This window comes from Leptonychotes weddellii, chromosome 12 (assembly GCF_054177405.1).
Source record: "Leptonychotes weddellii isolate Sample4059 chromosome 12, ASM5417740v2, whole genome shotgun sequence".
NCBI classification, from domain to species: Eukaryota; Metazoa; Chordata; class Mammalia; order Carnivora; family Phocidae; genus Leptonychotes; species Leptonychotes weddellii.
The window spans coordinates 25777250-25801825 of record NC_138380.1 but is presented as its reverse complement, the minus strand read 5'-3'; the positions used below and the strand labels follow the sequence as shown (position 1 = coordinate 25801825).

Below are 24576 nucleotides of genomic sequence, written 5' to 3'. Positions count from 1 at the left end.
TTTCCAGAGTGGCTGCACCAGCTTGCATTCCCACCAACAGTGTAGGAGGGTTCCCCTTTCTCCGCATCCCCGCCAACATCTGTCGTTTCAGATAAAGGGCTAGTATCCAAAATCTATAAAGAACTCATCAAACTCAACACCCAGAGACAGAAAATTTTTAAGCAAGTTAAAGCTTTCTTAAATTAAATAGAAAGTTAAAGTAATTAAATAAAAAAGGAGATGAAACAAAACCAAATGCAGGTTCTGTCAAAGACTATAAAACAAACAAACCTGTGCCCAGATTGGTGAGAAAAGGGAAGAGAGAGTATACAGAAATAAATATTAAGATAAAAAACAGGGATATAATTATAAATATTTTAGAAATTTTTTTTCTAACTTAAAAAGCATAGTATGAACATATTTGTGACAATACATTTGAAAACCTACATGAATGAAATTTTTTTAAGAAAAAGTAAGCAAGATACACTTATAAAGAAATGAAAAATCCAGCTAGACCAATAACCATTAAATAAATTTTATCAGTTACCAAAAATCTCACCTCCAAAATAAAATCAGAACTGAAAGAATTACCAAACTTTTAAGGGACAGAAAATTCCAAACTCTAGGATAAAATATCTAGGTAGAAAACAAACCCAACTATTTTACTGGACAAGTGTAACTTTGATACCAAAACTGTACAAAGATAGTATAAATAAAGAAATGTATAGGTCAGTTTCATTTATGAACTTAAATGCTAAAATCCTATTTAAAAATATTGGGGTGCCTGGGTGGCTCAATTGGTTAGGCGTCTGCCTTTGGCTCAGGTCATGATCCCAGGGTCCTGAGATTGGGCTCCCTGCTCAGCGGGGAGTCAGCTTCTCCCCGGTCCCTCCCCCTCCCCTGCTAATGCTCTCTCTCTCTCAAAAAATAAATAAAATCTTTAAAAAATATATCAGCAACTCAAATCCAGCAGTGTGTTTTTCTTTTTAAATATTATGACCAATTAGGGTTTGTAGAGTTTGTTTCAAGAATGAAGTGATGATTTAACATTAGAAAATATGAACAAATTTAGTTATGAGAATTGTATGGCCCTCTCAAAAGATGTAGAAAAATCAGTAAACAAAATTAAGTACTATTCAGAACAAAAACTCTTAGTAAGTTAGAAATAGAAGGAAGCTTTCTTCATCTTACAGAGGATATAATATAAATGTAACACACAAAATTTAAAGTTGGAAATTTTCATAGGTTTAAGAAAAAACAAGAAATGTCAACTGCTGACACTATTAGTCAACATTCTACTGGAAATCAGGTTAAACCAAAAAAATGTATAAAAGTAGAAAAGAATTTGCAGATGATACACTTGTCTATATAGAACATCAAGAGAAACAAAAGTTCTAACATTTATTATTAGAACTCAACTCTTATTACAGTTCAACAAGTATATATGAAAATCAATAGCATTGTAACTCATTAGCTATCAATTGTTAGAAAAGATATTAGAGCAAAAACAGCCAATTCAACAACCACAGCAAACAGAAACAAAAACTCTATGGTCTCAAAAATAAACTTAACAAATGGTGCAATGAATGTGTAGAAAAAAAATTATAAAACTGAATTGAAGAGCATAGAATTAGACCAATAAATATAGATACAATTTTCCTGAATGGAAATTTGTGAAGATGTTGGTTCTCCTAAATTAAGTATCAGTGTGGTACCAATCACATTCTGCCAGGATTTGTCATAGGAAATCAAGAACTGATTTTAAAATTAACATTTAGAAAAGTAAAGAGCGAAGTCATCCAAAGCAATACTAAAAATAAAAAATAAAATAGAAATGTGTTGTACAGTATATGGAAGATTTATTATGCAGATATTATCATTAACACTAAAAAACAGACAAATCAGCCAGAGGAACCATGCATATGTGGAAAGCGTTATTAGGCAGATAGGACACCACAAATCAATGAGGAAAGGACCGAATAACCAATAAAGGAAATTGGGACAATTTCCATGTGGAAACAAGTAAAATTGGATTCTTACCACACCTCAAACACTAAAATTATTCAAGATGAATTAGGTACCTAAAGGTGACAAAAAGATTTTATAACTATTATAAGAATATTAGCAATATATATTTTGAAGACATCAGGATAGAAAAGGACATAATTTGCAGAAATCTTAAAAAATTAGTTGGCCGTGAGTGTCTGTGTGATTAAAGAGAACAAAGACCTTAGCAACTTTTTAAACAGATTATAGATTTACATTCAAGATGTCAAAACCCTCTACAAATTAATAAATGATAGTGAAGTAGAAATATAAAAAGGCAATCATCAAAGAAGAAATCTAAATGGCTAATGAATGCTACAATTCACAATCTCATAGTAACTAAGGAAATGCAAGTCAAAACCATGGTCTACCACTTATCATCTATCAGACTGTCAAAAATTAAATGCTGATGACTCCTAATTCCATGTGTGGGTATTAAGAAACATACAAGAGATATTCATTGCTACAAAGTTTAGAAAAGGAAAATACTGGAAATAATCCTAACATTCGCTAGCTGGGGAATAAATAGCAAGTAGATTATTCGTGAAATGGAGTACTAAAATAATGAATGAAATCCAACCATATACATATATATGTACACACACGCATTCCATGCAATTTACCCCCAGCTGCAGAGTGAGATGTAAGTGGAAGACATAGAGAGCGCACACCTACACAGGAAGCCATGGGGAAGATCCTCCCAGGGCTGAACATCAAACTACAGACATTCTGTGCTTCTTCCAGCTCCCCTGGTGTAGAGAACATAGATGTGCCAGGGAGTTAGTTCAAGTAATTCTTGGAAAACCGGATATATGTATATTCAGTATCTTATCTTGGCTTCTTGGTCGGGTCGTGTGTGTGTGTGTGTGTGTGTATGTGTGTGTGTGTGTGTGTTTGGGTGACTTACATAATCTATATTTTTCCTTGACTCTCTTTCTCAGCTCCTGAGTCAATCAAATATACAACAGAGTGACTATTCTACAGCCCTAAAACAATGCAACAGGGAAAAGAACAGAACTTCTTCCATCATCCCTGGTAGGTTACACTGAATCATGAAAAAAACAAAACAAAACCCTCTTTTATAATAGAAACCTTGAAGGCAATATGACAATATTTTTACATCTTGGAATGAATTGATTCACTCAGTATTTTTCTAATTATGCCTGATAATGTACCTGTTAAAAAGGACTCTTAAATCCTGAAGTCCATCTAAAAAATGCAAAACACATAGAAAAGCTAGCTTACAGATCAAAGACACTCAACTTGAGACATGCAGCTATGCTTTGCAATGTGGGGGTGGGCAGGAAGGGGTATAGAGCTATGAACGTGGTGGTTCATGATGAATGTTCTGTGTTCCAGTGGAAAGATCAAGGGTTGGCATTTCATCTCTGAGTGGGGAAGGCCCAGACTACATCAATGCCTCCTATATCATGGTAAGTCAGAGAAATCACTGGAAAGTTGCCTACCAGCTTGTGCTACCAGAACCAAAACCAGCATGGGCTTCCTGAAGCAGTGGCTGCAGACATAGGTTAGCACCACTGGTGGGTAGAAGCCAAATCTAATGACCACAGACTGCGGCCCATTGGGGCAAATAGAATAACAGCATTCCTTGATGTTTTTATGTGTGCTGGGACTGGAGAACCCTCAAGCAAGACAAATCAGTAAATGCAGGAACTGAACTCACCATTGAGGACTGATGAGAAGATAGAAAGCATACACTCAGCCATCTAAGAGGCTCCATTTCATTTACCCTGAACAGGCCGAGGACACAGTGGCTTCAGGAAAGCCCGTCTCCCTGAGTTTACCAATCCAGGTTTGCAGCAGTGTTGACCCAGTGAACTGGGCTCATTTGGAGACCTGGATTTCTAAAGACATAATCCTTTCCTTCTGTGTTTAGATTTTATGAGAAACAGTTGGCTGTTTCATGCCCCTCGTTTCCATTTCAGGTCTATCAATCATAGAGAGCTTGGCTTCAGATGAAAAGGTTGTAATTCCCATGCCAAAACCACTTTTCATTTATCCAGCAAAGAAAATATTTAGGACTATTCATGCAGGAAACAGGGAGATATGTGGTGGTGGCATCTTATTACATGCCGAATCAAATGAGCCCATGGGGAATAGGAACAGGATCTGAGAGACCCAGAGCAGAAGAGGATAAATAAGCCATGATTTTAGTGAGCAGCAACATGGAAATCATGACCAATCCAATGGCTGCAGGTTCCAGGTTTCTGCCTCAAAATCTGTAAAGTGCCTCCTGATTCCTCTCCAAAGGAGGAAGCCAGGGTGTCTGGACACCAAGGGTGTTCTGTTGTCAGTAGGTGTAAAATGTGGCACTTTGCATTGGGACTTGTGGAAAGTGAGAAATATAAATTCCCCTCTGGATTTCCATTCTATCTAGTGTAGGAGACGTGGTCCATGTGCCATTTTGGTAAGTCTGCTCCTAGACGTGATAGCTAGGTAGACTTGGGCACAACACTTAACTTCTTAAGCCTCAGTTTAATCATCTGAAAAAGGGGGATCACAGTTCCTGTTGCATAGTGCTTCTGTGAGACATAAGGGACTTAGGGGGAAGAAAACGCTAGTCCTATGTCTGGTGTATGGAGAGTGCCTTGTAAACATCAGCTATAATGATCACATTATTATTTACAGACACAATCTAAAAATAAAAAGACTGCCTTGACTTAAGGTCCATTAGCTTAGACATGTATTTGGAATATTTAAAGTCATATGTTGGGGCTCTTTCTATCTTCTCTTTGGTTTCATAGGGTTACTATCAGAGTAATGAATTCATCATTACCCAGCATCCTCTTCTCCATACCATCAAGGATTTCTGGAGGATGATATGGGACCATAATGCCCAGCTGGTAGTTATGCTTCCTGATGGTCAAAACATGGTAAGCCCCTCCATCCCCGGTCACTTTTGGTACTTGGGTTATAGGTGATAACAAGTCACAACAGCCAGAAGTCCAAGCATACCAACAAATAAAGTAATTTATTTTTCAACTAATAAACTAATGTCACGGGAGTTGCACCTTGTCTACTATTGGGCCTCATTTGGTTATGTCATCTCCCAGGTCTGACATTGTTGAATGACAGTTTTAAATAAAAGTAAGTTAAAATGAACTTAAATTTAAGTATTCTGTGATACTGCTTAAGAAAAACAGAATTTCAACCATGAAATCAGTCCATATGCTTCTATTTACATTTAAAAAAAAAAAACTCGTTAGGATATTTGGAGAGTCCCTCAGTTTAAAGAGATCTATAGAAGTACAAAAAAAAAGGCCTATTTTGTTTAGGCTTTGCACATATACTTAACTTGGAGATTTATTTCTTAGCTATAAAGTTAGACTGACCATTCTAGATGACACTGGAAATTGCTGAGCTCTTAAAATCACTTGAATCTTCTCTACTCAGTTATCATTTACAGAAGTAACAACTTACCATTGTTACTGATGAGCTAAGATCAAAACAACAAAGCAGTAGTTTGGTTTCTTAAATGTAATACTTTATTCTACACATCAAACTTGTGTAAGGCTCAATATTTTAAGAGTAAGTTTTGAGATCCAAAGAAAAATTTGAGTTGAATTTTCTGTGTCAACCAGTTAACTTCATTTCACGGTCTGACTTATTAAGCATTTGATGAAAATCATACTTCTTTGGTATTTAATCCTCCAGGCAGAAGATGAGTTTGTTTACTGGCCAAATAAAGATGAGCCTATAAACTGTGAGAGTTTTAAGGTCACTCTTATGGCTGAAGAACACAAATGTCTGTCTAATGAAGAAAAACTTATAATTCAAGATTTTATCTTAGAAGCTACACAGGTATGGACATAATTGAAATAACAAACTTTTCATCTTAAGCACATGTTATGTTAAATATATGCTGATTTAAGGATCTTCCCTAGAAATAAAAAGAAGGAACCTAATTTCTTACAAATTAAGACTGATTACCCAAATAATCAGTTTTACCTTACTAGTCACTTTCATTTTCAAAATCCTATAGAATCATTAAACCTTAATCGCCACTAAACTACACCATTCACACACAGGAAATCAACGATTTCTCTTACTCCAGAGTAGTTCTGACAGAACTTAAATTGAGAGTAAACTCAGTAAAATAATAATAATAATAATAATAATTTCATTAATCCTAATTCTCATGTTTTAAGGGAAATTTTTACCTTGAATTCTTCTAGGTAAAATAGGAAAAATGTTATCTACCAAAATGAGCTTACCACACTATCTACCAAGAGACAATGTGTTATAAGTGAAGAAGTGCTTTGAAAATGTGCAGTACAATGAACTAGGATTGTTTTGCTAATTCTTGGTTATCTATAAGGCAGCAATCCGAATTCCTTGTCAAGAATTATTTATAGAATTACAGTACAGTACATAATTTGTTATACAGCTACAGTAAAATGCTAACAGATACTAATAATAGGGAGTAAGGCATGTGAGATGCAGAGTAAGTACATCCCCAATCGGAGAAAGGTTAAATCATGTTTTAGATGATTTAAATGTTGCACTTTACTATACTCTAATTCTGAGAGTGAATAAACCATATAAAATTTAGGTTCTGCTGCTTATTTTTCAATGTAGCATTTGATTGAGGATACTTTAGGAAGCTGAGGGTCAGAGGTTTAAGGGATATAAAGTCACACAGCCTGGCTGGTCACTTACACAAGAATCAGAAGTAGACTGAATGTCCATTCCCTTTGCCAGCATTTCCCCGCCCTGTCATGTAATTCCACTCTCCCCTCAATTAATGCTCGTATTTGAAGAAGTCTGTTATTTTTAAAAACAAATGTTAACACTGAAGATGTCTTTTTGTACTAAATAGTGGCACAGAGACATCTTTGGTACATGGTTTCAGAGTTTGATTGCCATAATGAACCCACAAATAAGAATTATTTTTAGAGTGAAAAGGAGATTACATCTACACATGGGAAATGAGGCATCACAGCAGTTTCTTCCCTCCGAGAGGAGGACGGACTGCATCCACCGCTGTTCCCTCGTGCATGTGATTGGTTTTTATTACCTTCCTGTAATTCCTGATTTCCAGTTACTCCACTCGTAATAAACTGTCACTCACCAATATGACTCTTCTAAAAATATTAATTTTTCTCTCTTCTTACAGGATGATTATGTACTTGAAGTGAGGCATTTTCAGTGCCCCAAATGGCCAAATCCAGATAGCCCCATTAGTAAAACTTTTGAACTTATAAGTATTATCAAAGAGGAAGCTGCCAACAGGGATGGGCCTGTGATTGTCCATGATGAGTAAGTTCCTCTCTTTAAACTCTTTCATGCCTGAGCACTCTCCAGGTGGTCAGATATTTCTGTTTTCTTTGTACTAACCTCATGATTTGGACCAGTTGTGGTGACTCAGCCAGGAGAGATCATCAGCTTTTTATAAACAAGGTTAATACAGAATTCATTTTTGTTGTTGTTTTTTTTTTTTTTTCATTTCTCTTGGAGTTCCTGTTGAAGGCAGAAGATGGGTACCTGATCACAAGAATGTGCTCTTGCATTGTATGCTGAGAACACTTCGTGTGATGAGTCAGTGTTTTGGCACTTGAATTTTTACAGGTGCTAACCAGAGAGACATTTCTAAGTTATTGATGCACTGGATAGGATTAAAATTGATACAGTTTTTATTTTACCAGGAACAGGAATCTATCCAATAGATCTTTCCAGGCTCCTGTATGAACAAATAAAAAAGCATATGCTGGAATTGTGTGTTATATATACATTATATATTAGATATAACTTGTCAGATCTTTGTGATTTATTACCAGCCCCTTCCAGAGTATAAAAATAACAAATGTATGAACAAACATTAAACTTCTATAAAGTATCCCATTACTCATATCATGAACACTTGCTAATATTTCAAATTAAACCATAGTTCTCTACACCATAAAGAGAGACATTTCATTAAAAATTTCTGTGTTCCCACTACAAAGTTGTCAAGGCTTTGTGAGTTCCAGATGTGAATATTTGATGCATCTGAATGGAGTCTTTGTCCCTTCCCTTTGCTTCAAGGCATGGAGGAGTGACGGCAGGAACTTTCTGTGCTCTGACAACCCTTATGCACCAACTAGAAAAAGAAAATTCCATGGATGTTTACCAGGTAGCCAAGATGATCAATTTGATGAGGCCAGGAGTCTTTGCTGACATTGTAAGTATAAGAACAGCGAACCAAACTTTCACTGTTAGAGTGCTGCTTACTTCCTAAAGGCTGCCAAAATCATTTTATCATGTATCAAAAAAAAAATCACATTGACTCATAACAGATTACTACCATGTAGTATTCGAGCTGAATTACAAGTTAATCAGTCCACAATCTATGGAACTGGAATAATAAACAATATACATTTAAAGTTTATCTTCCAGAAAATTGATGGATAAAATTTTTTAAATTTCACATGTCTCTTTTTGCAATTCTGAAAAATACCCTCAGTAGAAGCACCAACTAATTCGACTTACCCCACAAAATAGTTATCTTGGGGTGGGGTTCAAGTTCTGCATAGCCTGAGAACAGTCAGAAGACAGATTTTGAAGACTTCAACGTTGGAACTCTTCACTTTTTTCTGAAGCCGAATTCAATTTTGGTACTTAACAAATGGGTAATTCCTGGGTACTTTTATTTTTTTTATTTTTACTGAATCTTTTTTTTTCTATGTTCAATTAGCCAACTGGGTACTTTTAAAAAGAGAAACTTGTACAATCAAGAAAGAGGCACAGCATATTTGGAGAGATAAGTCTCAACTCTGAAAATAATTTGGAAGTTTTTAATATCATAGAAACAAGGGCTGGAAAGACAGTAGGGATCTTCGTGCAAATGCCCCAGTGGGAGACCTGTAGGTGGATATAGTAGTCATAGACTCACCTCCAGCTCCCTGGTCTGTGGATGTGTAAGGGTCCATCTTTAAGGCTTCATTCAGTCCAGACCAATTGTCCAGAAAGTAAGGTAACCCTTGCAAATGTGTACTTCAGAGAAGCACTTATTAAAAGTCATTCAGGCCAGTTGAGTTACATTAAGCTGCTCCTATGTGAAATTGTTTTCCAGAAATTGAACTTTCACCTGATTCATGGATGCATTGAATGATGCACCGATTCACGTGTGGGCCTAATGATTTTCCACTGTGATGTCAGTCACTGGCTCACATTCTCTGAAACTGCCTTTGTCCCCCCCCACCCCCCCCACTACCACCCAAATTGGCACCTGTAAGAGAACTCTTTATTCTTCTGTGTCTCTACTCTGAGACCATAGCAGGGCCCATGCTCACCTTTGCTCAAAGCAGGGCATAGGACCAGTCAGGCTGGTAGGGTGTGAAGAACACTTGGTAAAAAGTGGATCTGGTAAAAAAAGATTCTGCATGAGCCCCTGAGCTGACAGTGCTGTCCTTTCTGGGACCTCTCCATAAACAGAGAAACCCAATGGATTTCATCACAGCTGGAGAAAGGAGAATGAGTAATTATTCATGAGTGGCTTATAGGTTGCCTCCTACCAAAGGATTACACGCAAGTTGATAAATCAGTAATAGTAATCTGTCACATCACCCTCTGATTCCATGATATAAACGAGTAAGAATGGAGCACTTACCATTGGCAAAAGTATGTTGGTCAATTTTCTAGGTCAATGAATGTTGGCTACTAGAAAAGCTACTTTAAATTTCATCAGAAAGAGATAGTAATATAGATTGTGTACCTCCGCAGCCTATAACAGACCCCTTAACACAATGCCCTTCTCTGACCAGTGCCAAAGCATGACTGAAAATATTACTTCTTTTTACAAATGTCCATCTTCACTGAGCTTCTTGTTTATGACCTCACATTCTCTGTCCTCCAGGAGCAGTATCAGTTTCTCTACAAAGCGGTCCTCAGTCTTGTGAGCACGAGGCAGGAAGAGAATCCATCCACCTCTCTGGACAGTAATGGTGCAGCATTGCCCGATGGAAATATAGCCGAGAGCTTAGAGTCTTTAGTTTAGCACAGAGAGGGGTGAGGGGAATCCATACCTGAGCATTGTTTTCCTCTTTCTGAAACTAGACAGGAAAATCACTTCAGTTCTTCTGTTACCTTTTTGCTTACATTCCATCACTTGACAGTAATTTTCATGACATAGGATTCTGCTGCCAAATTTACATCATTAACAACGTGTGCCTTTCTGCAAAACTTCTTGTAATTCACTTATTGTGTTTAAACTAAAATGGTTGAATTTTACGGTATTTCTAAGAATGGAATTGTGGGGTTTTTTTGGTATTGATTTTAACAGAAAATTTCAATTTATAGCTATTAGGAATTCCCAACTACATAAAACATGTTTGTTTTTAGTGTCAAATTTTAGCTGTATTTGTAGCAATCATCGGGTTTGCTAGAAATAAAACTTTTAATACAGTAGCTTGTAAATAAAACACTCTGTTCCCTCTGATATTCAGCATTTTACAACTGCAGTATTCACCTAAAGTAGAAATAATCTGATACTTACTGTAAATACTGCTCTAGTGTCTCCATGGACCAAATTTATATTTATAATTGTAGATTTTTTATATTTTACTACTGAGTCAGTTTTCTAGTTCTGTGTAATTGTTTAGTATAATGATGTAATTCATTATCTGGTCTTACTCTACAAGTCTCCTGATATCCTTTCATGTTATCTCAGTAATTAAATCTGTTTTAGCATGTAACTCTAACTTTTATGGAAAATAGAGATACATTTGTTTTGAAAGAAGATGTTTTTATGAGAATAACACCTTACCCAACATTGTTTAAATGGTTTTTATCCAAGGCATTGCAAAAATAAATATAAATATTGCTATCGATTTGCATTTGTTTGGGGAGTCTTGTGCTGGGGCATGCGTAGCAGAAAATTGTAGAAACGGGTCCCCCTGGGATGGTGGAAATGAAAAAAGGTGGATGGGATGGAGCAGCAGAGAGAGCTGTGAATCCCAATCTGTGCACTGAGGTACACAGGGAACTCACTGACACTACACAACTACTATGATTAACTTATTTGGACCTAACTACTTACCACGTACCAAAAAATGTTGGGAAACTTTGGTTTAGAACCAAGCTGGGACTTAGAATTAGGCAGATTTGCTCGTCAGGGACAAGCTAAGCTGGTTTGGAAGCCAGATGAATTGACAAAGGCCAGGAGCTCTTAAATCCCAGAGTGGAAAGAAGGTAAGACACCCTAAATTAAGGGAAATTGTCAGGATCCAAGAGCTGTGTGGAGCTGAAGTGCAGGAAAACGGAATCAGCCTTGGTGACAGGCTGACTCGGAGACTGGAGGCAGTCCCCTGGTTCAGCTGGGAGTGTTTTATAGCACTGCCTGATGAGGAGGGCACTCATCCCCAAGAACGCCCAGAGCAAGAGGCCAGGAAAAGTTTCCTTTAAACTCATGGCTCTCAGGGTATGGTTCCCAGACCAGCAGTAGCGGCAAAACCTGGGAACTTGTGCGAAATACAAATCCTAAATTCCCATCCCAGACCTACCATATCAGCAACTCTGAGGTTGAAGGTCAGCAATCTAAAGCATGCTGAAGTTTGAGAACCAATGCTCTATACAACAATTCAGGGAGCCTCCAGGTTCCTTAAGCACTATCAGGAAATGTTCACCAAATCCTTCAAATAGAACCGAAATTAATTCGCTTTCCTTTTAAAGCAGTAGTCATGAAGAGAGGTGAAATAGGAAAAAGTTCAACAAATCGTAGAGTGTCACAAATCACACAATGTTGGTGAGCACCGCTTTACCAGGCACAAGAAAAACAAATGTGCAGCTTTCCCACCTTCCCTGGGAGGAAAGCCACAAAGTTAATTTTGATTTCTTGGTTACTTTTCTAATCTTATCTCCTAATCCTCTTGTTTCATATTCTTTCCCTCATAACCCACAATATTTAATCACAAGCTGATCTGAACCAGGAGTACATGTCACCTTAATTATTTTGTCTGTTTTTCCCTTGGCCTTTGTCCCAAGAACAAACACCCTTTGGGGGGATATGGAATTTCTTTTGCCTTCATGATTATTTATCAGTGAGGTGCCTTACAGAATCTCTTCCAAAGGAAAGTAATTATGCAAGTAACATGTATGGTAAGTCAACATTTTATAGACAAATTCTAATAAATATACCAGAACTGTAAGGGCCATCATAGTTGCAGTGTGATACTCCCTGAGAATTTACGGCAGCTCCTTCTTCACATATAATGAATACAGACATTTCATACATACATATTCTACTCATTATTCCAGCATAGTAATCTTAATTTTCTTATTTCTGATCTAAAACTCCCTAATTTGTTAGCATATAAAATGCCTTAGACCGTTTCTCTAATATTCAGAACTTGGAAAATAAGATCTCTTTATAAGCAGATCTATTTTTAAATATTTTATTAGCATTGAATTCCACTTGCAAATAGCACACAGAATCAGAAGTACTAATCATTTGTTGGATTAAAGTGAACTTTTTAGGGAAAATTGGAAAATACATATTTGTCAAAATAAAACACATTTATTATTATTATTATTATAAACTGTGATTATCACCCACTAACTTGCTAACACAAAATATTCTGGTGCATTAGAGGTCTCCTTTTCATTAGTACAATATTAGTGTGTTAGAGTAGGTGGTATTAAATCGTAAGGCATATAAATGACGCATATTACGCCAATTTGAAGAAATTAGACATCCTTGGCATTAAATTATAGTAAGGTTTTCTTTACAGTAATCATTTTTTAAATGAAAGGCAAGATATGAAAGTGGGAGTAAGGAAGGCTGTGGGTGTGAGTTGGAAACTTCTCATTGCATACACAACAATAAGTTCTGCTCAGTCCATCCGTGGTGGCACATTCTAAGCAGGCCACAAGAAACGACACAGACTGACCTTTGAAAAACTTTTCAAATACGCTAATTTGCAATACTTTCCTCTGCAACTCTGGATGTGCCATTCAGCATATCTCTGATTCTTATGATCTTGCTTCAGCCCTAGAGGAGTCACCTCAGTTCCAAATTAGAGAGAAAGGAACAGATGCAAGACATTTCTTCCTTGCTGCTCACTTGTTTAATGAAGCCATGTACCAAAAACTACAGCATTAGGGTTCCTAATGAAGAATATTAGAAAAGTCTTTCATGGCACATTTACTTCAAGTAAGAGTTTTAATGGGCTCAAGAAGTTAAACCTGCCTTCCTTGGACTTTTTAGAGTAAATGAGAACACTTCCACCTTTTGTCATTAGAGTATGTCCAGTTCTAAGCTCATGGGGATACATAAAAAGATTCAAAGAACCGGGGCGCCTGGGTGGCTCAGTCATTAAGCGTCTGCCTTCGGCTCAGGTCATGATCCCAGGGTCCTGGGATTGAGCCCCACATCGGGCTCCCTGCTCAGCGGGAAGCCTGCCTCTCCCTCTCCCACTCCCTCTGCTTGTGTTCCCTCTCTCGCTGTGTCTCTCTCTGTCAAATAAATAAAATCTTAAAAAAAAAAAAAGATTCAAAGAACCAGTTAGAGGAAACATGAAATGGTTAGAAAATAATTAAGGCCAATGAGGAAAGATTGATAATTGGGGTCATCACTGTGTATTCGCAGAATCCACCCACATGCCACTCTCCTTCTAGGGTGCTTTCCTGTGACAGATGGCCTTTTCCAAAAATAGCTCAACAGTATCTTCCATCCCACATGACTTTTTGAAACTCATCCCATTCGGCAGTGGGGTCTGTGGTTCCTCCCCTTGAATCTGGATGGACTTGCGATTCTGGGGAAAGTGACGCTATGTGACTTCAGAGGCTAAGTCATAAAAGGCAATGCAGCTCTGCCTAGAGGTCCTGGCCCTATGCCCCAGCTGAGCTTCCAGCTGACAGCAGAACCACCTGGGCAGCTATGGGAACAAGCTGTCTCGCAATGGATCCCCCAGCTCCCAGTCAACACACCACAAGTGAGACTCTGTTGAGCAGAGAGAGCTGTTGCCCCTGAGTCATGCCCAAGTCGCAAACTGATGAACAAAATGAATGACTGCTGTTTTAAGCCACTACATTTTGGGGTAGTTTGTTACATGGTGATAGTAGTTAGAACACTTCTTACACTTCAAAGACAAAAAGGCTATAAACTATAGTCCCCTGACTCCTTTGCAGCTAGGGTTGTGGGTATGAATTACATTCCACCAAATCAGGGAACCGTAAAGTCTGGAAACATAGACAATATCGTTTTACCATACATTGTAATATAATTTTAACCCATTTATTATATATTTGCCTATACTTCTTGACTTTCTTTCTGGCCACTCTGAAAATACTATCACACAAGACTAGAAGACAGAAATAAGGCAAAGGCCATCCTCCTGTCCTCTTTGACCCTGCTGGTAAAAGGAAGCAAGGTTGTAGAGACAGATGTGGCTCTTTGCAGCCGAGTTCCAGTGTATTGGGTTGGGAACCAGTAGCAGCCATGGCAGGAAGACCAAGTAATTTTTTTTTAAGAGACAGAGACAGAGAGAGTGTGAACGAGGGGAGTGGGAGTGGGTAGGGCCAGAGGGAGAGGGAGAGAATCCCAAGCAGACACCATGATGAGCGTGAGCCTGATGTGGGGCTCCATCTCACAACCCTGAGATCATGACCTGAGCCAAAATCAAGAGTCACATGCTCATCTGAGTCACTCAGGTGCCCCTCAACCCAGTACTTCTGATTCAAGCTTCCCAATACATGGGCCCCAGCTATGAGTGTAAGGCTCCTACTGTCTTGTATGCCTTTCTCTTTAAAATGCCTAGGGTGGTTTGTTTCCTCTTCTAAAGCACTGATTCAGTAGCCTGGAGAAGTGTCTACATGATGTTCTCACTTTTGGTTGGGGGACGGGGGGTAACTTCTTTCTTCAACTACTGCAATGGCCTCTGGACATCTCCCCCTCTCACCCTGTCCTGAATGCCTCTTAACAGTGGAGCCAAAGCAATCTTTTAGAAGCACAAATCTGATTTTACCAGCCCCCTGGATTATGATTAACATAATCTCAATCTATTGTGACACAGTAATTGTGATAGTTGGGGCTGATTCAAATATCACAAAAGAATGCCCTTTACCCATCCTTATGCTTTGGGGGAATTTCAACAAGCACTCTAAGAGGCAACAAATGGAAGAGAAAAATATGCTTCTTCAGCATTATTGGCTAATGCTAAAAAATAACCTAAAACTGCTTTATATACAAGCAGAGCCTATAACAACCTTCCCTTATCTACACTTCCACCTCTACCACACCTTACCACCAGGCTTGTGTAAGTATGTCAGTACTATATATATGTGTATATACATATATTATATATATATATATACATTACTATATGCCAGGCCTCATGATGGGTGCTAAAAATACACTGGAATCTTAGTTTGAGTTCCCACAGAAGCAGACCCTGAGACAATGCTTTAAGTACAAGTAGTTTAAATGGTGAGGAATCCCAGAAAATACTTGTAATTAGGAAAATGAGTCAGAGAAAGATCATATTGAAAGACTAATGTGTCTGCTGTGAGGAGAATGGACATCGAGAAAGTAATTCTGTATGAGGCTAGCTATGCATGGGTAGAAAGACAAGGATGGAGTCCAAGGATGGACAAGGATGGATTCGGTGGAGAAGAGGAAGAAGTCCTGATTTGCTGAATATGGGAATAAGAGAAAGGAAAGCATCAAGGATTACATCCAGAGCAGGGAGAAGATAGTGGTTGCCATTTCCTGAGATGGGCAATCAGGTGGAAGAGCTACTTTTGGGGGAAATTCCTAGAGTGGCCCCACTGAAAAACACAGGTTTATACTACAAACTCTCAAATCAACATTGAGTTTAAGAAGTTGGGGAGATATCCCAACAGAGATATTAGTAGGTAGTTATATACATACTCAGAAGCTCAAATGAGAAAGTTAGGGATTCCTTAGAGATATAGGTGATAGTTGAAGCCAAAGGGTGGGATGCACACACCCAGAGAGAACATATAGAAAGAAAATAGAGGCTGGGAAAGAACTCTGAAGAATGTCTTCCTTTAACATAAGGGCATATGAGTAGGACCCTGAAAAGGACCACTGTCTTCATTGAGCATCTTACATATTGAACTGTTTGAATAATGGTTGCATAATTCAGCCAATATTAAATCTCAAATCTCATAGACCAGAAACTAAATAGAACCACCTTGTGCCAGCCAAAGTTTTTAAGTTTTTTTTTTAAAACATTATTACAGTATTTTAATAATCCACGCCCCTCATCTTTTCTCCTGGTCTTCTCTGTTTTACAGTCTATTCCAGTTTCTTTCCTCTATCAGTTCCCTTTTAATTTCTACCTCCTTTTAAGTATCTCCTTCAACTTAAGAAGAAAGAAAAAACTCCTTTTATCAACAGTTGGCTAGTAAGACAAGCATGGTTTTTCTTTATTGGAGTTAACTGCGTTCTGACCAAGTATGGGGGCCCGCTTCACCCTGTGCCAGCTTCACCAAGAACCTGGCTTGGCAGAAATGAACTTCAGAATGAACTGAAGCCAAGTGCTGGGCTGCTGCTTTAGTTGTGCCTGGCAACAGCCCAGAATCATCTTTAATCGAACAAAAAGGGGAGAAATCGCAATGAAGTTTCACCAGGCTCTGAGGCTGGCAGTGGGATTCTCAGGGTTTATGTAGTACACGTATCAATCAGCAGAACACTGGAAGACACCAGAAACCTTCTATTCTACTAAACCAGTAACTTAGAGGGTCAGGACGTGTTAACCTTGAAAGTTAGGACTCAACACTGTTTCGTAATTCTTGCTAATCAATAAAAATTAAAAATGAATGTTAGGACTATAACAAAATTGGAAAAAGGAAGCTAATAGATTAGCTGTCAGTGACTAAAGCATTGCCCTAAAACAGGAAGCTTTTCTCACTGGATCCTTTCCAGTGGAATTCAAGTCTGGTAAATGTAGTTTCACTGCAGACAATCAACAAATGTAAAGCCTTGGGGCACCTGGGTGGCTCAGTTGGTTAGGCGTCTGCCTTCGGCTCAGGTCATGATCCCGGGGTCCTGGGATCGAGCCCCGCATCGGGCTCCCTGCTTGGCAGAGAGCCTGCTTCTCCCTCTCCCTCTCTCCCTCCCCCACGCTTGTGATCTCTCTCTCTGTCAAATAAATAAAACCTTAAAACAAAAAACAAAAAACAAAACAAATGTAAAGCCTTGTAAAGGTGATCTAGACAGCACGTAAGGATAACAGTGGTTACCTGCATGGCTGTGAGAGTTGTGCACTGCATCTACAGGGGAGCTAATGACATCATAGGCATCCAATATTATGACATGTACTGAAATGATTAATACCCACGAGGGTAGTAAAGTGTTGTGATAAATTACATGTTTGACAGTAAGTTTTTGACAGAAGTGTCTTGAAGAAGCAGTGTCTTTCTCTAATTCTCAAGAAGGCACCATATGGGCCAGTGGTGGTCCTAATAACCCACCATAAAAGAGGTTTTATAAATCAAAGTGCTTCCCAAATTTCATCAAGTATTTTGAATGACCTCAAATGATCAAATTTCAATATTAAGTCTTGTCACCTTAGGCAAATCATTTAACTTTGTGAGACACATTTTCTCTTCTGTAAAATCAATGGCCCAACCAGGTGATTATTCTGTTCCTTTCCATTCTATTGTTTTAAGATTCTCATTATGGAGCAGAAATATCTATAGCTTGTTTGAGCAGCATGGATCTTTGAGGATTCTTCCAAAGATATCCAAATGACTGAAAAAACATCTCTAAGCTAAGATCTCATTAACTTAAACATAAATGTCAGGCAAAATGTTATTGCAAAAGAGAGAATACTAGCTTTGAACATCTACGAGGTGCCAGGCTTTCCCTTACATTTGCTCATTCATCTTTATAACCATCCTGCAAGTTATTATTATACTTATTTTATGGAGAAGGAAAGAGCTCGTGTATTGTTGAACCAACCAAACTGCTCTTTAGGAGCTTCTAGTATCTATTTTGTCTAGGTAAAGGAAAACTGGACAACATAAATATGGATTTTATATGAAAGAGGCCAAGAGAGATCTGGAAGATGTGAGCATTCAGTCTACTCTAATGGAAGGACCAGAGGTTAACAAACTATGGCTCAAGGGCCAAGTCTGCCCATCACTTGTTTTTTGTAAATGAAGTTTTATTGGAACACAGTCATGTCCATTCATTTATGTACTGTCTATGGTTGATTTCACACTACAAAGGCAGAAATGAACAATTATGGCCCCTTTTGGCCTACAAAGTCTAAAATATGTAGTATCTAGCCCTTTGTAGTAAAAAGGCTGCTGACCCCTGAGCAAGCCATATGCTTGTAATTATAAGCTCCCATTCTATCTTACCATCACCTTCATTTCTGCTGGAAAACTTGAGAGACAATGCAGTGTGTGATTACATCCACCTTCACTCAAGCTTACTGACAATTCTTTTCTAGCACTGACAATAGACTAGCTCTTCAATCATATCCCCTTTATCATTCATTGGTATTATGAAGCCCAAACCAGTTAAACCCGTTTGGGCTTCCCTCTTTTGCAATAACATTTTGCCTGACATTTATGTTAAAGCTAATGAGATCTTAGCTTAGAGATATTTAAACTTTTCCCTCACCCGCCTAAGATGTTACTTCCCTAGTTCCCACTGTATCTAGGCATTATTCCAGATTGGAGGTAGAATCAATGTGACACTCATAATTCCTGATCGACTTTGTTGAACTCAATGTTGTGGTAAAAAAAAAAAAAAAAAGTGCCATTAACACAAATGTCTTTACTTATTAATATTGATCTCCACATATTATTTTTGACAGGTAGGACCAGGCCTTAATCAACTTTGACCCTTTTCAAATAGCATAGATGTTTTCTCAACTTCCATATACCCCACACACAATAGTTGCGTATTTCATGGGCAGAATCCGTTCCATACCAGGGTATGTGTATAGTCCTAGAATGTCAAAGAAGGGTTTACTCTGTATTTCAAAAAGAGTAGTTTATATTTTCCCCCAAGGAAAAAAAATTATAATCATTTTATAGCAACTTGAGATGTAATTCATATCCTATATAATTCAAAATATACAGTTTAGTGATTTTTAGTCTATTCACAAAGTTGTGACACCATTACCTCAATCGACTCTACAACATTTTCATCACCCTAAGAAGAAACCCAAACTCATTAGGAGTCACTCCCAACTCTCCCCCAAACCCCCAGCCTTAGGCAGCCACTAATCTATTTTCTCTATATATAGATTTGACTACTCTGGACAATTTCATACAAATGAGATCATACCATAATGTGGACTTCTGTGTCTGGCTTCTTTCACTTAGCATAATCTTTTCAAGGTTCATCCATGTGGTAGCATGTATCAGAACTTCATTTCTCTTTTATTGCCAAATGATATTCCATTGTATGGATATGCCACATTTTGTTTATTCATTTATTTGTTTATGAACATTTGGCTTATTTTGAAATTTGCTATTGTGAATAATGCTGCCATAAACATTTGCTTACAAGTTTTTGTGTGGACATATGTTTTAGTTTCTCTTGGGTATGTACCTAAGAGTGGAGTTGCTGGCTCATATGGTAACTCTATGCTTAACCTTCTGAGGAACTTCCAAACTGTTTTCTCAAGTGGCTGCATAATTTTACACTTCCACCAGCAGTTTACAAGGATTCCAGTTTCTCCACATCCCCACAAACACTTACTATCTTTTTCATTTTAACTATCCTGTATGAAGTGGTATCTCATTATAGGTTTGATTTGCATTTCCCTGGTAGCTAATGGTGTTGAACATCTTTTCATGTGTTTATTGGTTTTGTTTATCTTCTTTGGAGAACTGTCGATTCACAACCTTATTTTTTAAATTGGGCTCTTTGTCTACTTACTGAGCTATAGTAGTCCTTTATATATTCTAAATATAGTTTCCTCCCTTACCTGATATATGACTTGCAAAAATTTTCTGTCATTCTATGGGTCGTCTTTTTGCTTTCTTGAGGGTATCCTTGGAAGCACAAAAGTTTTTAATTCTGATGATGATGCCAATTTATCTATTTTTTTTCCTTTTGTTGCTTGTGCTTTTGGTTTCAATTATTTAAGAAACCGCTGCCTAATCCAAGGGCATGAAGATTTACATCTATGATTTCTTCTACAAGTTCTATAGTGTTTGCTCTTATATTTAGATCTTTCGTCCATTTTGAGTTCATTTTTATATATGCTGTGAGGATGGGGTCCAACTTCATTCTTTTGCATGTGGATATCCAGTTGTTTCAGCACCATTTGATGAAATATTATTTTCCTCTACTGAATTGTCTTAGCACCCTTTTCAAAAATCAATTGTCCATAAATATGAGGATTATTTCCAGACTCACACTCTATTCCTATTTTATTCTTTTTCATGCTACTGTAAATTGAATTGGTTTTTTTCAGTATCATTTTTGTTTCATTTATTGATATTGTATAGACATACAATCAATTTTGTATTATTACCTGTGTCCTGCAACTTTGCTGAACTCATGTATTAGGTCTAATGTTTTTTAAAGTATTCTTTTGAATTTTCTATGTATAAGATCGATACCATCTGCAAATAGAGGTAGTTTTACTTCTTCCTTCCAAATCTGGATGTGTTGTATTTCATTTTCTTGCCTAACTGCCCTGGATAGACCCTCCAGCACAAGTTGAGTATAAGTGCCAAAAGCATCATTTTCTTGTTTCTGATTTCAAGGGGAAATCTTTCAGTCTTTCATTATTAAGTATGATGCTACCTATGGGTTTTTCACAGATGTTCTTTATCAGGTTTCAATTCCTAGTTTGTTGAATCTTTTTATTACGCCAGGGTGTTAAATTTTGTTAAATGCTTTTTCTGTCCCTAATGAGGTGATCATGTGGATTTTGATTTGCTCTTACCTATTTCCTTTTCCAAACACTCAAGAGAAAACTGTAAAAAATGAGATTTACTCGATAAATCATAATTTTACCAAAAAAGCCATAAAATATAATTATTGCAAAGGTTTATAGATAGGTAATCTAAGAGTATCTAAGTGAATCAATTTGAAAATACAAAAATATAGCTGTGTGAAAAATTTTTTTCTTACTAAAAAGTTTATCTGCTGATCATAGGAAAATATACTCTTATAAGAAAAAAGTTGCACAATAAATTAACATATAGCACAATCATCACTTTTGCATACACATGAAAAAAATGAATGTAGAATTATTGAAATTCTCTGGTAATTACTGGCATCTCCTGCTCCAAATGTTTTCATATTAAAATAGAGATTTGTATTTTAAAAACATCATTGTATTGACTGACTCAAAAAATATCATGCTTTATATTTCAAAGCAGCACATTAGCAAGCAGGTTTGTTGCACAAGTGTTCAGAGCTACGGTGCCTGGGAAGATAAAACCAAGATATAATTCCCAATTATGGTTTGATTATGCTCTGTGTTGTATATATAATGCCTTCTGCTTTAATTCGCTCCAATATTGGTCCATAGATGTCCTTTGAAAAGGGCCCCATCAGGCCTTTACCTTTAATTTCACCTAGAAGAAAATAAATTTGTAGTTACCATTTTAAAGTTATTATTATGGTTAATTTCCACAGCAAGAGTCTCCATAGCATAAACAGGGAAAGGCGTTAACTACAGATCGAAAGCAGAGCTGGACTTAGGGACAGTATCAGAATTTACACATTTAACTGCATTAACTATCGCCAAAATGATCAGAGAATAAAGTGTAGTAAGAAAGTAAAGTAAACCTAACTTGTCTGCTTTATTTGCTGATGCTTTTTTTAAAAAAGCATAACACCAACAGAATGAATTAAAACCAATCTGATTATTTGGGCACAATAATAATTGTGCTAGGATGATTGAAACAGCAAGTCTGAGTTCTTTCCTTAAAGTCCATGATGACCTCACCCCTCATCACCTCTTCACTCTGGTTCCTTGGTAACTCCGTAGGTCGCTTCATTTGATATTAGCTAATATGCTACTGTGGATACATTGTTTCAGTATTTCACATTTAGACGCTTGATGTTTGTTACTCCCCTTGCACACTCACAAGGGCCAAATGAAGGATTATACTCAGAGGTAATGCTTACTGAATGTATAGCTGATCTTAAGGGGAGAGAGAAGAGTTGAAATTTGAACTTAGTTTAAAATATTTATTGAGTGCTAACAATATACTGAGAAATGAAGATTAATAAAACATGGTCTGTATTTTTGGGGATCTGGAAGTGAATACCCTCTGCTCTTTCAGTGTTAACACCCCTAAAATATGAAAAATGAAGGAAAGAAAGGAAGAGTTAACATTGCCTGGGGGGTGATGTATGTGGTAGGAACTTAGGAACTTCATGTATTATTTCACTTCAGCATCACAAAAAAAATTTAAAAACCCCACGAAACTATGAATGAGGATAACAATCCCCACTTTAAGATGAGGGAGCTCTAGCTCAGATATGCTGAGTAACTTGCACCCCATCACTCTGCCTTCTTGTCATTGAACTGGGCCAAAAATGTGTAAGTGTAAAACTCATGGCTTTTACTCACCATAAGGTGATCTCCCAGTCAGTCAGTATTTAGAACTTCTGAGACAGCTCACTTTTAGTGAACACCAGTGTCATATTCAAGAGTAATTATTTGGCATCCAGGCACTCAATGACTTGGAGATGACATGGTGACAGGTTCAGATCTCCAACGAAAGAACTTACCATCAAGCAACATCTTGGCTGCCATAGCAGTGGGTAACCCCACAGTTTTAGCCATGGCTGAAAAGCCATTGATGTCCCCATAAACCACAAGATCAATAGTTTTATTTTCCAAATGTCCAGAAGGATGTCTGATTCCAAAACTGTCTCTCATCACAATCATATCTTTCTCTCCAGGGCCTTAAGATAAATAAACAGACATTCTTCAATGTCATTATCATCACAACTCCAATATTGCAATTCATCTGCTCCTACCCTTTTGCTCTCACAAGTTTCTCCTCCCATCATATGTGGTCCCTAGACAATTACCTACACTACTCTTTAGCCCAAAGGCCAAGAGAAAAACTCAAGAAGTGATCACTCTGGCCACGTTCCTTTGTCCAGGTTGGTATCACTGTCGCCTGGCTACAGACCTGAAGGCACCCACTCTGCCCCCAAAAGCTCCTTCAGCATTTCCCTAATGCATTAAAAGTAAAACTAATAATTTGTAGGGCGCCTGGGTGGCTCAGTCGTTAAGCGTCTGCCTTCGGCTCAGGTCATGATCCCAGGGTCCTGGGATCGAGTCCCACATCGGGCTCCCTGCTCAGCGGGAAGCCTGCTTCTCCCTCTCCCACTCCCCCTGCTTGTGTTCCTGCTCTCGCTGTCTCTCTCTCTTCAAATAAATAAATAAAATCTTTAAAAAAAAAACAAACTAATAATTTGTTCCTTTCCTATATTCCCCAAGTTCATTCCTATTTGATAGTTCTCTTATTCTTCCCTCTGGAAAAATAGCCCAAGTGCTCTTTCCCTCCTAGCATACTTCCCCATCCCTACTGCTTGGTTCCAGCCCTCCCCTCATATTCACTAGTTGTGCTGACTGCATCTTAGGGTGCTGTTTCTGGGACGTGTAGCTAATACCCCATGGCCTACCATAGGAGAGTTTCCTGGCCAAATGCTTGGAGAGTGCATCCACCACAGACTCTGCTTGAGGGACTTGTTCATCCCCAAGTAAGCCCAACCTGAGAAGCACAAGAGGTGGCTGTGTTACGTCAAGTCCTACACAGAATCTCACTTGGGAAGAAGGGAGCTCTTTGGGTTTTATCTTGAAAGGGAAGAATCGCAAGATGACAGTCCAAGTTACAGGACTCTCCTACATTGTAAATAACAATAAAATAGTAATGTTTTAATCTTTAGAATCATCAGACTCCCCAAGGCAGTGCTCCCTGGAGCTGAACTGACACACTGTAATTCCACGCTGTTGCAAAGCTTCACATGAGATTAATTTACAGGTTAGTTCTCCCACATTAGGGAGACCGGCATAATGTACCACAGGCTGTGTGAATGAACATTTTAAAGTAGTTGCAAAAGACTAGGAGAATCTCCTCCAGGAAAGAAAAAAATATCCCACCTTGCTTGGAAACTGAGTAGTTGAAGTGTCTCAAGTTAAGTATTTCCCAAGTTATAATTGCCATTAAATTTCTCTCTTTATCTACTTTCTTATCCACACGTGGACACAGTACTTGGCAATCTCTCTACAATAGGCCAACATTAGAACAGTAAATTAATCAAAGACAATGTAAAATGCCTGGTTCTATCTTGACCCCTTTTTGACTAGAAAGGACTAAAAAAATCATTGACATTTTTATTGATATTGAAGGAATCCAGTATTTTGCTGAGTTGACTGGTGGGCGCCTACCGTTCAGCAGCCTCCAGCTGGGTATTGTCTCTTCCTAGTTTCTGAAAGACCGCTTCCTTGAGCACATCATGCTTGGAGGAGGGTGAAATCCCAACCAGATCACAAAGGAGCTCTTTCTGGTCATAAAAATAAAGATAAAATTCTAAGTTCCTAATAAATAATCAGTTGAGAAATTATCCTATTAAGACATTTGATC

The 24576-nt window shown here is 37.8% G+C and overlaps 2 protein-coding genes across 7 annotated transcripts in view; one reads left to right on the top strand and one right to left on the bottom strand.

Moving 5' to 3' along the window:
- PTPRZ1 (protein tyrosine phosphatase receptor type Z1) overlaps positions 1-10853 on the top strand; it is a 167683-nt gene extending 156830 nt beyond the window's left edge. For all 4 annotated transcript variants that reach the window (XM_081800181.1, XM_081800180.1, XM_081800183.1 and 1 more), the window contains 7 exons: positions 2967-3060; positions 3385-3458; positions 4791-4919; positions 5701-5847; positions 7163-7305; positions 8071-8206; positions 9881-10853. In XM_081800181.1, coding sequence (XP_081656307.1) covers positions 2967-3060; positions 3385-3458; positions 4791-4919; positions 5701-5847; positions 7163-7305; positions 8071-8206; positions 9881-10021 — 864 coding nt within the window. In that variant the 3' untranslated portion in view covers positions 10022-10853. The remainder of the gene's footprint in view (positions 1-2966; positions 3061-3384; positions 3459-4790; positions 4920-5700; positions 5848-7162; positions 7306-8070; positions 8207-9880) is intronic.
- Positions 10854-13662: 2809 nt separating this feature from the next.
- AASS (aminoadipate-semialdehyde synthase) overlaps positions 13663-24576 on the bottom strand; it is a 75443-nt gene continuing 64529 nt past the window's right edge. For all 3 annotated transcript variants that reach the window (XM_081800187.1, XM_081800184.1, XM_081800185.1), the window contains exons 21-24: positions 24381-24496; positions 23615-23703; positions 22709-22885; positions 13663-21543 (exon numbers count right to left, since the gene is read on the bottom strand). In XM_081800187.1, coding sequence (XP_081656313.1) covers positions 21425-21543; positions 22709-22885; positions 23615-23703; positions 24381-24496 — 501 coding nt within the window. In that variant the 3' untranslated portion in view covers positions 13663-21424. The remainder of the gene's footprint in view (positions 21544-22708; positions 22886-23614; positions 23704-24380; positions 24497-24576) is intronic.